This window comes from Lactuca virosa, chromosome 7 (genome assembly GCF_052849685.1).
Source record: "Lactuca virosa cultivar CGN04683 chromosome 7, Lactuca_virosa_CGN04683_v6, whole genome shotgun sequence".
NCBI lineage: Eukaryota > Viridiplantae > Streptophyta > Magnoliopsida > Asterales > Asteraceae > Lactuca > Lactuca virosa.
The window spans coordinates 88,029,107-88,042,527 of record NC_136432.1 but is presented as its reverse complement, the minus strand read 5'-3'; the positions used below and the strand labels follow the sequence as shown (position 1 = coordinate 88,042,527).

Genomic DNA, 13,421 nt, shown 5'->3' with positions numbered 1-13,421 from the left:
ATAGACATCCATATTGATATACTTTTAAGATAAAATAAAATTTTTATTTTTTTTAGAGTTTCAGCTCTCGTTATTAATAAGTGAATAAAATCTATCAAAATTTTATTACAGTATATTCGTTATTCACTTATGAATAAAACGTATGCGTAACTTTTTTTATAGTTTAAGTATCGTTCTTATATGAATATGACACGCAATAAAGTTTTCTTACTTAAAATATATTTTTTACATCATCTTTCATCATATATTATATTTATATATGAATAAAACGTGTATTAGTTGTCGTCATATTTTATATTCATATATGAATAAAACATCTATCAGATTTTTGTTACAGTTAATTTGTTATTCATATATGAATAAGTAGTATAAATGATACTTAAACTGTAAAAAAAAATTAATTATATATTTTTATTCATAAGTGAATAACGAATGTACTGTAGCAAAAATCTGATGCATTTTTATTCACTTATTAATAACGATAGCTGAAAATATAAAAAAAATAAATTTTTTGTTTTATCTTAAAAGTATATCAATATGGATGTCTATTTGTAGAGAATAAAAAATCATAAATTTTGGTATATTTAAAATCATTTTTCGATATAAATAACTTCTTAAAAATTAAAAAAACAAAAAAAAAACTATGTTTTTGTATATATTAAGGTAATGATTAGCATAGTTTAAGGAAACATGTTTTGTTGGAAACACATGTGTATTCCTTATCCATTTCCGCTGGTACAACAAAGGCTTTTGCGGCAAAAATAAATGAGTGGCTGAGAACGATTCCCTCATTCTCAACCTTTTTTTATTTTCTCAATTGAACTTATATATATATATATATATATATATATATATATATATATATATATATATATATATATATATATATATAATGAAAGTCATAATTATATTAAAACGGTAACTTTTATAAAATAAAAGAAGATGTTTGTGTGCTTTTGTCTTGTCATTTATTTTCGGGAAAATGACTTATCAAGGTAATTAACTTTTCGGTATGTTCACATCTGGGTAACTATCCATTTTTTGTACACATCTAAGTAACAAACTTGTTGAAAGTGTTTACATATGACCATTATGACCTGCTGTAGCAGGTTACATCCTAGATGTGAACACTTTCAACAAGTTCGTTACCTAGATGTGTACAAAAAAAGTAGTTACCAAAATATGAACAAAACGAAAAGTAAGAGTAAACTACACGAATGGTCCCTGTAGTTTGGAGGAATTTGTGTTTTTGGTCCCTAACTTATTTTTTTAACTTGGATGGTACCTACCATTTATTTTTGTTGCACGTTCGGTCTCTGTCTTACCTAAAAAGACTATTGTGCCCTTATTAATTTATTTTTTAATTAATTTTCTTATTTATGTATTTATTTTTTATATATTAAAAAAAAATTAATAGACCCCAGATATCTGTATCTCCTCACCGTAAACCTGAAACCACATTTGAGAAATTTAATTTGGGTCTCACCGGTCACCATCCTATTTCTCATCCTCCTCAACTTTTATTTCTTTTCCATCTTTAGTGACATTGACGTCTTCACCATGCTTCTTTTTTTGGTCCTTCAACTCTGGCGAACCAACACCATAACTCGATGGAGTTGAAGGACCGAAAAAAGAAGGGATGGTGAAGACGTCGATATCACTAAATAAACAGTAGGGATCATCTGAATTAAAATAAATAAATTAATTAAAAAATAAACAGTAGGGATCATCCGAGGAGATACAGATATGTGGGGTCTATTAATTTTTTTAAATATATTAAAAATAAATACATAAATAAGAAAATTAATTAAAAAATAAATTAATAAGGACACAATAGTCTTTTTAGGTAAGACAGGGACCAAACGCGCAACAAAAATAAATGGTAGGTACCATCCGAGTTAAAAAAATAAGTTAGGGACCAAAAACACAAATTCCTCCAAACTACAGGGACCATTCGTGTAGTTTACTCTTACTTTTCGTTTTGTTCATATTTGGGTAACTACTTTGTTTGTACACATCTAGGTAACGAACTTGTTGAAAGTGTTCACATCTAGAATGTAACCTGCTACAGCAGGTCATAATGGTCATATGTGAACACTTCCAACAAGTTTTGTTACCTAGATGTGTACAAAAAAAAGATAGTTACCCAGATGTGAACATACCAAAAAGTTAATTACCTTGATAAGTCCCTTTATTTTCAGTATTATTAATCAAAAGTTTAGTCTTGTCGAAAAAGAAAAAGTAAAAAGAGAATAGCTCTTTTTGTTCTTCAATAAAAAAATTCAAAAGTTAAAGATATTTGTTGATTAAAAAGTATTATGATTGCTAATTATGATCATTATGAAATCCTTCCACACTTGGTAAACTTTTTATGTGTTTTTAAGTTGTCTAAATTAAAAATTAAAAATAATATATATATATATATATATATATATATATATATATATATATATATATATATATATATATATATATATATATATATATATAGGGTTAGCTTCATGTAAGACGTCCTAATTTTGTGAGACTGTGAGACGCAATCCTAGTCACTCATTTTGTAGATAAAAAAAACATTTTTAAAATGCAAAATAAATGAAATTTTTTGAAATTTTTTGTTTCAAATATTATTTTCGTCAGTTATATTTTCCAAAAAAAATTAAAAAAAATAAAAAAAATAAAAAAATAAAAAAAATACCAATTTTTTTACATATTGCAGCAGAATATTAGAATATTCTAGTAGAATATTAGAATATTTTATATATCGGACAAATCTAGTAAAATATTCTAACATTCTAAAAATCACATTAGAATATTTACAGTATAATATTCTATTAGAATATTTTACGCATTTTAAAAAAAAAACGGTAATTTGTTTTTATTTTTTTAGGTAAAAAATGATGAAAATAATAGTTAAAAAAAGAATTTTCGGGTCTTTCCTTTTATTTTGCATTTTAAAATTATTTTTAAATTGTATCTCACGGTCTCACAAATTTAATATGGTCTCAAATAAACCTGAACCTATATATATATATATATATATATATATATATATATATATATATATATATATATATATATATATATAGAGAGAGAGAGAGAGAGAGAGAGAGCTAGGTTCAAATGTTTTAATTAATTATTGTGTTATTGTATGCATAAATGTGAGCCAATCAAAATTTAAAATAAAAATAAATAAATAAATAAGGGTAAATAGGTAATTTGATAATTAGTTTCTACAAATAATAGCCTATAATTATGGTAACCATTGACTTAGCTACCTAGGTTTTTTTCATCCCTTTTTAAAACCACAGACATCGCCTTTCCGTTCACAAGATCCGCAGGACGGAGTGAACCACACTAACTCCAATCCCTCCCTTATGTCGTTGTTTGACCTGATCGACACCATTATCGTCTTCATAACCTTACAAATCGAAGGCATAGAAAGATAATCGATCCACGTAGCAAATACAGAGTAATTTTCGCTGCTCAAGCAAGGGAACGGCACACCGGGGTACATGAAACTGGAGTTCTGTAAGGAGCAGTTGTAAAAAGTGTAGCTCTTCATCCATAAGATACTGTAACTGAATGGTGTGTCGGTTACATTGACGTTGATTATTCGATTGGGTCGGCAGAATTTCGGATCTATGTAGATGATTTGTGAATCGTTTACAGGTCTCTGATTAGAGACGTGATTTAAACTACTTTTTGGGTAATGTCTTGGTCACCGAAACAAGAAGCGACAGGGGTGGAATGGTGGTAGGGTGGTAACCGTGCAAGGTGGTAGGGTGGTGACCGTGCAAGGTGGTGTTGGGGGAGGCAGCAACTGCGGTTGCTCCTGTGTTTCCCGGTGAGCAGGTCAGAAACGAGAGAGAGGAAGGAGACATTTGAAGGAATTCAGCAAAGGATAGATATTTGATCAGGTTTCTCTATGTTTTATTTATTTATTTAATTTTGTGTATTTTCTTACATCTGAAAATCTTTGATATATATTCCAAAATTGTGCAGGAATGTATTACATAGAATACACACTTCAGAATCCAGGGGTTTGTTTGAATGTTAGATAGAAATCATTGGGGTGTTTAGGTTTGTTTCATTTGATAGAAAACAATGGGTGTTTGGATTGGGTGTTTGACAGGGAAGGGAAGGAAATAAAAAGCAGTTTTTTTGGCTAATATACATATCAGAATGAGCAGTTTTTTGGCTAATATCTATTGGAATGGAATCAATAATTCCAATTCTGTTGGAATGGAATGACGAATTCCAATTCTTTTGGAATCACAGAAGTTGATGCTTGAAGAACGGACCACAAAACGGACCTCATTATTCTTTTAGAATGTATTAGTCGTTGTTAGATTTTGATGTAATTATTAACAATTGTTACCCGTATTCTATAAGAAATAATGTATTTGTTGTTTTTATTCTTCAATTGATTGTTCAAGAATTTGTTATTCTATAAGAAGTTTTTAAATTCATGATAAAGAAATAGGTTCAAGAATATTTTTATTATTTATGGTTCAAGAATATTTTTATTTTTGAATATACTCATAAACATATTCTGTCAGAATGTCCGAATTAAAAAAATTATAATTCGTAAAATCGGATTTTTAAATTTTAATAGAATCTATGATCCCTTAAAAATGCAATTTTCCTTTATTAAATCTATATTAATTGACTAAATTACCCTTGTAATTAATTAAGATGATTTTTTCACTTATATTTAATTCAATAATATATATTAATCACTTTCTTAAAATAAGTAAATTTGATTGGCCCACATTTATGAATACAATAACATAATAATTACTTTAAACAAAATAACCTAAGCATATATATATATATATATATATATATATATATATATATATATATATATATATATATATATATATATATATATATATATATATATATATATAATAAATGAAAGTTTTTTTGCCAAATGTCAATCTCTCATGAGTTTTGACACTTGTCATTTTGTGGTATTTTTGAAATAAATATTATCCACTTGTCAATTTTTGGTTTGTTTCAATTTTTAAAATTAAAATCATATACTTATATATGTAAAATATTAAATATCATATATATCATATTAAATTGCAATAAATACGTTTCTTTCTTTTTTATTTTAAAGTTGTACATTAAAAAATATTTTTTGTTTACATTTTAATGTTTAGAGTAAATTACACGAATGATCCATGTGGTTTAGGCTAATTTGCGTGTTTGGTCCCTAACTTATTTTTTTAACTCGGAAGGTCCCTAATGTTTGTTTTTGTTACGCGTTTGGTCCCTGTCTTACCTAAAAAAACTATTTTACCATTGATTTTTTAATTTATTTAAATAAACACACTCTCAACCCCACCCCCATCACCTTATCTTAATTTCCGCACCATTTTTTCTTATTTAAATAATAGTCTTTTTAGGTAAGGGAGGGACCAAGCACGTAATAAAAACAAACAGTAGGGACCAAACGCGTAACAAAAACAAACATTAGGGACTTTCCGAGTTAAAAAAATAAGTTAGGGACCAAGCGCACAAATTACCCCAAACCATAGGGACCATTCGTGTAATTTACTCTAATGTTTAATTTTTTTTAAAAGTTTAATACTTTATAACAATATATAAAAAGTAAAATTTGAATTTCCAAATTACTTCACACCCTACTCAAAGGGATTCCTGATATTTTGGCATTTTCCTGTTGGCACACCTTGATACGCCATAATGATAATGGCATCATGGGCTGGTCTTGCTTTATTCATTTTCGTAACAAATAGATTTGACAAAGTTAACCCATTTATTTAAACATAGATTGATTTTGAGTTGTATTATTTTTAAATTTTTAAAGGTTCATAAATGAAAGATTTATAATCTTCAACAAGAATAAATGGATCATCAACTATGTACTCGGATGCTTACATTTAGAGATGAACAAAATTAGAACAACATGAATTAAGATGGCCCTGATGTAGTTTTTCCATTAAAATTTTATTAAAAGAATTGTAATCATAATTTAATGGAATTTTAACTGCTCGGTAAATTCTAGACAAAAATATAAGGAATTTTATAACATTTTTCCAAAACCTCTAAACATAGTCATCTTTTAGAGTTCCTTCAAATCACTTTTCAAATATTTGAGTAGAGTTTGTACAAATCAACAAAAAATTTCTCCATCCACACGACTAATTGCTAAAGCAACATTACAACCGTATTTCCAAACAATGTGATAAATACTATAGGGAAAATGACTCTTGAGGGTAATTAACTTTTGCGTTTGTACTCATTTGGTCCCTTTCCTTTTTCTGTATTCAATATACCATCGAACTTATTGTTTGTGTTCATCATAACCCTTTTGACCGGATTTTGACCTGTGATAGCCGGTCAAAAGGTTATGGTGAACACAAACAACAAGTTCGATGATATATTGAGTACAAAAAAAAGGAAAAAGACCAAATGATAACAAATGCAACAGTTGTTTACTCTCCTGAGTCATTTTCCCCGAAAAATTAAATGAAATTAAAGTTGCAAAATTATCAAAGACTGCAACCTTCTTTGGCTATAACGTATATGAAGAGCGTTTCAGAGGGGTAACTTCGTTATGACATGGTCTATGCTATGCTTACTGTGGTTAGCTGTCAACATCTCTCTACAAAAGGATATGATTGTGTATGAGAGGTATATTTATCAGCATAAACGTTTACCTTAAGGTATATTATGGTGATGTGTCTACAAAAGCAGCATGATATTGTATATATTGATGTTGTATCTTATCCCATGAATTCGATCTTAAAGCTAAGTAAACTCAAATATTCACAACACTTGTGATTCCACTCGTTTGTAGACTTGTCTAGAATCCATGATACGATAAATCATTTGATTGAAAATGTAAATGTAGTCATGAAATGCGCCTGCCTAGTCAAGATTCCCCTAATAAATATTCAAGTGCATTACAAAGTTGTACATGTATGAATAATGTTCTTTCATGAGTTATGTTTTGAAGAGAAGCAAGAATGAATCTCATAAAGTCATTAATATCAGTAGCAGATGACGTGGGATTTGCTGTAAATGAGTAGAGGAAAAATGAATCAGGAGGGCAACCAACTGTTGCATTTGTTCTCATTTGGTCCATTTCCTTTTTTTGTACTCAATATACCATCGAAATTGTTGTTTGTGTTCACCATAACCCTTTGACCGGCTATCACAGGTCAAAAGCCGGTCAAAAGGGTTATGGTGAACACAAACAACAAGTTCGATGGTATATTGAATACAAAAAAAGGAAAGGGACCAAATGAGTACAAACGCAAAAGTTAATTACCCTCAAGAGTCATTTTCCCAATACTATATTCCTTCAACGAAACCAGTCCTATAATTTACTATTGGTTACCAACGACCAACAACAAATATATTTCCAAGCCTTTAACGACCGTTTATATATATATATATATATATATATATATATATATATATATATATATATATATATAGAGAGAGAGAGAGAGAGAGAGAGGAGGGTTCAATTGAGAAAAAAAGTTGAGAATGGAGGAATCATTCTCAGCCACACATTTATTTGCCGCAAAACACTTAGGCGTACCGGCGGAAATGGATAACGGATAAACATGTGTTTTCCAACCAAACATGTTTCCTTAAACTATGCTAATCATTACCTTAATATACACAAAAACATATTTTTTTTTGTTTTTTTTTATTTTTAGAAAGCCATTTTTATCGAAAAATTATTTTTAATATATCAAAATTTATAATTTTTTATTATCTATAAATAAACATCCATATTGATATAGTTTTAAGATAAAATAAAAAATTTATTTTTTTTAGAGTTTCAACTCTTGTTATTCATAAGTGAATAAAAATCTATCAAATTTTTATTAAAGTAAATTCGTTATTCACTTATGAATAAAACGTATGCTTAACTTTTTTTTTTATATAGTTTAAGTGTCGTTCATATATGAATATGACACTTAATAAAGTTTTCTTACTTAAAATATATTTTTTACATTATCTTTCGTCATATATTATACTTATATATGAATAAAACATTTATCAGATTTTTGTTACAGTTAATTTGTTATTCATATATGAATAAGTAGTATAAATGATACTTAAATTGTAAAAAAAAATTAATTATATATTTTTATTCATAAGTGAATAACGAATGTACTGTAGCAAAAATCTGATACATTTTTATTCACTTATTAATAACGATATCTGAAAATATAAAAAAAAATATTTTATATTAAAAGTATACCAATATGGATGTCTATTTGTAGAGATTAAAAAACCATGAATTTTGGTATATTTAAAATCATTTTTCGATAAAAATAGCTTCTTAAAAATTAAAAAAACGAAAAAAACTATGTTTTTGTATATATTAAGGTAATAATTAGTATAATTTACGGATACATGTTTTGTTGAAAACACATATGTATTCCTTATATATGATTACACTTTAGGTTTGATATTTATTTAACCTTATTAACCAACACATAATCATTATTATAAAGAAATTGAAAAGTCATGGGAGTTTCAAATGAATGTGGTGAAAGGAAAAATGTTTTCTTTATAGTATAGTATGATATATATATATATATATATATATATATATATATATATATATATATATATAGTAGAAATACGTGATATTTATTGTAGTATTCTAACAAAACTCAACAAAAAATATTTATTGTAGTATTCTAACAAAACTCAACAAAAAGGAAATCAATGACATTGGTTCTATCATATATATATATATATATATATATATATGATAGAAAAAGTTAAGCATATGTTTTATTCGTTTTATTCATAAAGTGAATAACGAATGTACTTTAATAAAATTAAAGTCATATACTTATATATGTAAAATATTAAATATAATATATATGGTATTAAATTGCAATAAATATGTTTCTTCTTTTCTTATTTTAAAATTATACATTAAAAATTATTTTCTAATGTTTAATTTTTTTTTAAATCAACTCGTATAATAAACGGGTCTCACACCTAGTATATATATATATATATATATATATATATATATATATATATATATATATATATATATATATATATATATATATATATATATATATCATACTAATATTAAAGATTTTATAAACTCCATTGAACATGTATCTCATTTTCCGGCGACTTTCATCAAATTAAATTGTCGGCTCGATTTCCATGTTGTAGCTAACAGCTCGTTTACTCGTTTCGCCGGAGCTCTACACCGTAACCGCCGATTCCAACTCCGCTGCATCTCCTTTCGTGCTCATCCATGTACGACGTTTTGTACCGTTTCTAAAATCCGTTAGCATTGAACTATGTATATGCGTAGTTAGGAACTTATAAGGTGATTATTTCAACTGTTTCTATTACAATTTTAATATGATGTTTTTTTCGTTGAAATTGTGTTTTTATCGCCTAGGAGAATTTCAATTGCAATTAATCATCTCTTTTTCTAACAATTGTAGTCATTTGACGGAGAGTTGAGCGTTTTGGTGATTTCTACTGTTCTCGGATCTCTCTCTAACTATACAATTGTTGCTTGATTTGCGTCTAAAATGTAAGTGCGTTTTACTCAATTTCTAGAATTCCTTGTGATTAAACTATCCATGTATGTCTATTGCAAATTACCTGTATATGAGGATTCTATTCGCTGATGATATCATTTTTTAATCTCGCTGCTTGGAACGAGTATTTAGGTCTTGTTATTGATTACAATTGTGGTATGGTTTTTTGCTAAATTTCTTTTATTTATCACATCTCAGTAGGGGAATTTCCATTGTTTCTAATGGTCGAATACATTTAATTGTACTAATAATCATCAATGACATCATGGAAAGTTGGTAATACCACTTTAGTGCTCGACTTTTCCTACTTAAATATATGTGCTGATAGAAAATTGTCCCCTGATTTGTGTGGAAGTAGCTATAGCCTATAGTAGCTTTATCTTTGACAGATTGCATCTTTCATTTTCTGTGGATGTTAATGGAGATGGTTGGTTATCATAGTAGTAATGAGAACCTAATTTTTTAAATTTGATTCTGTTAGGTGATTACACAAACTAATACTTGTACTTCTTAAACTATTTGTGATTCCATGTAGCTATCAAATCAGTGGAGATAGAAACTTTGAATGTTGCAAGCCTTGTGGGAAAGATGAAAAGAGTGACAAAGAAGGTTGGAAAATATGAGATTGGTAGAACCATTGGTGAAGGTACATTTGCAAAGGTTAAATTTGCAAAAAATACAGAGACTGATGAGGCAGTTGCCATTAAAGTTCTTGCTAAAAGCACAATACTCAAGCACAAAATGGTGGATCAGGTTTTCCTTTGTATCTTTTACATATTTAGTAACAATTTAAAGTGTCCTTCACTTATCTATATAAATATTATAGCTTTATTTTGTTATTCACTTAATGCTGACTTATATTGCTTTTGTAGTTATTTCTTGTTGTATTTGCAAATATTCTCATTTCTCTCACCTGACTTGCAGATTAAAAGAGAGATCTCTATAACAAAGATGATGAGGCATCCTAATATTGTGAGACTCCATGAGGTATATATTTAAAACTTATGCAATATATTTGATCCTATATTACATTTCTTTATAGAAGAATTTTCCAATGATGCCATGATTTTCCTTTGGTTAGGTTTTATCAAGCCACACAAAGATATATATAATACTGGAATTCATCAATGGAGGAGAGCTTTTTGATAGAATTGTAAGGTCCATTACTCCATTTGATAGAACACTAATATGTGTTAATCAATAGACATCATTCATGAAACCAATTTTTGTCCCTCTTCCCTTTATACCCTTGGTTGCAGGTGCACAAAGGAAAGCTTTCTGAGAAGGAAGCTAGAGAGTACTTTCAACAGCTGATTGATGCTGTTGCATATTGCCATGAAAAGGGTGTGTATCATAGAGATTTAAAGGTGAGAAAAAAGGTTTAGACTTTAGAGTTTAGAGTTTAGACTAGAATTCTTTTATGGTGAAAAGATTTATTATTATTATTATTATTATTATTATTATTATTATTCCTAATTTCTGCTAACAGTCTTTTTTGTAATATGTAGCCTGAAAATCTTCTTCTTGATTCTGAAGGAAAGCTGAAGGTTTCTGATTTTGGACTCAGTGCATTGCCACAACAAGTAAGCAGAATTAGGTAGTTGGTATATGGTAATTGAAGAGGGAATGGAATCACCCATTCCCATTACTTTGTTCATTCCATTCCATCAAAGCATCTCTTGATGTGATTTTGTCTTTAAATTCTTTTTCAGGGTGTTGAACTTCTTTATACCACTTGTGGAACCCCAAATTATATTGCACCTGAGGTACATCATATTATTATTGTTATTACTTATTAATTTTTTGGGTAAATTTTATATATGCAAAATTTGGGTTCAGGTTTTAAGAAACAATGGATATGATGGTGGTGCTGCTGATATCTGGTCATGTGGAGTCATTCTTTATGTCATTTTGGCTGGATACCTTCCATTTGAGGAATCAGACTTGCCAAGTTTGTATAAAAAGGTTAACACTCAATCATCAAATAATTATAGTTTTATCAATTGTTCATAAAAAAGTGAGGTTTATTGCATCTGCACTTTGTTATAAATTATAATCAACTCAATTAAATAAATAATCTTTTTTATTTGGACTAATAACTCCAGGTTAATGCTGCTGAGTTTTCATATCCTTTTTGGTTCCCAGATAATGCAAAGTCATTAATAAATAGGATACTGGATCCAAACCCTAAAACTGTAAGCATAAATTTATACTACTATATGTTATAATGGAGTTGATTTAATTATATTCATTTTACATGTAAAATGACCATTTTGCCCATGCAGCGAATTGGGATTGATGGGGTAAAGAAACACCCATGGTTCCAAATAAACTACACATCTATCAGCCATGGAGAAGACAGTGATGTCAGTTTAGACGATGTTCATGCAGTTTTTAATGGGATCGAGGTTTAATCATAATCCAGAAATTGTTTTTAAATTCTATTAAAACAAATTATTAAAAATTTTCTTAATTGGCAGGATCAATATGTAACTGAAAAATCCGAAGAAAAAACGGGACCTTTACTAATGAATGCATTTGAAATGATCACCCTGGCTCAAGGCCTAAACCTGTCTGCCTTATTTGACAGACATCAGGTACATCAGTCTCAGTCTCAGTCCAATGTCAGATACCTGATTGTTTTGTCTCAAATGTAAATTTATGTTTTTTTTATTTTTTTAAAGGATCGTGTAAAGAGACAAACTCGATTTGTGTCACGTAAGCCAGCTAAAGATATAATTTCAACAATTGAAGTGGTTGCGGAATTATTGGGTTTCAAGATCCAAACACATGGCTACAAGGTTATACAAATTTTAAATTTCCCTCTTTTTTTTTTTAATAATATTTATTTTATAACTTAATTTCCACAAATTAATCTACAGACGCGCCTCGAAGGAGCTTCTGTGAATCGAGTGGGGCAATTTGCTGTTGTCTTAGAGGTAAAAGTTAAAACTTTTGCATTTCATCTTTTTAAGAAACTTGTTTTACAAAGAATTGATTATATTAATTTAATAATCTTTTTATTAAGGTATTTGAAGTTGCAGCATCTCTTTTTATGGTGGATGTTCGAAAAGCTGCTGGAGATACCCTTGAATACCACAAGGCAAGCAACATCTATCTTTCTTCCATTCTAAAAATACATAAATAATATTATAAATAATTATTGGGTTAAATATGATGCAGTTTTACAAGAACTTTTGTAACAAATTGGACCATATTATTTGGAAACCAAAACAAGGTATGGAGAATTCTTCTCTACTTAGAACTATGACTTGTTAAGTCAAAAATCTTCCATTTTCCTTTATATTAAGTCGAGAAAATGGAAAAAGAAAACAACTTAGAGTTGGTGTGTTAAAATTTTAAAACAAAATTATATGTTCCCATGTAAATAGTTATAATATAGTAGATATGACGAAATAGGCTTGGTGGATTTCTTAAATGGGTGTGTTAGCGTGACTCTTGTTGATGTTCTTGATCCATTATTTGAATGTATTATATGGTTGCAAAACTATACTATTAAAATAATAATCTATTTTTGTAAGAAAAGATTGAAGTCATTTAAATACATTTTTGGTGATTAAATTAAATATAATTTAAGGGCTTTTTGGTAGAAACCGAACCATTCGGTGTTGAAACAGTAGGGACGTGAATGATTTAGTGAAACTTAAATAAACCAATAGACAATTAGAAATGCGATAGAAATCATTATTCATCTTTTGATAAAATGAATCAAGTGAAACATAAAGTAGAAATACAATGTACAAGATTCAAAACTATAACTCCTCATGAAACCCAACTAAGGATAAACGACAATATAACCGTCACCACACCGGAGTAACTCAA

The 13,421-nt window shown here is 28.3% G+C and overlaps 1 protein-coding gene across 2 annotated transcripts; it reads left to right on the top strand.

The window, feature by feature from the left end:
• Positions 1-9,116: 9,116 nt before the first annotated feature.
• Positions 9,117-13,086, top strand: LOC145125039 (CBL-interacting serine/threonine-protein kinase 24-like). 2 transcript variants are annotated; one of them, XM_079060531.1, is made up of 16 exons: positions 9,117-9,358; positions 9,480-9,571; positions 10,114-10,331; positions 10,503-10,565; positions 10,660-10,731; positions 10,838-10,945; positions 11,087-11,161; positions 11,291-11,344; positions 11,418-11,543; positions 11,684-11,773; positions 11,864-11,986; positions 12,059-12,175; positions 12,263-12,379; positions 12,461-12,517; positions 12,607-12,681; positions 12,762-13,086. In XM_079060531.1, the coding sequence occupies exons 3-16, from the start codon at positions 10,167-10,169 to the stop codon at positions 12,855-12,857; spliced, it is 1,338 nt and encodes a 445-aa protein (XP_078916657.1). In that variant the 5' UTR covers positions 9,117-9,358; positions 9,480-9,571; positions 10,114-10,166; the 3' UTR covers positions 12,858-13,086. The 2 variants fall into 2 exon arrangements, with proteins under 2 accessions (XP_078916657.1, XP_078916658.1); XM_079060532.1 differs by having other exon boundaries at positions 9,480-9,575.
• Positions 13,087-13,421: the final 335 nt, after the last annotated feature.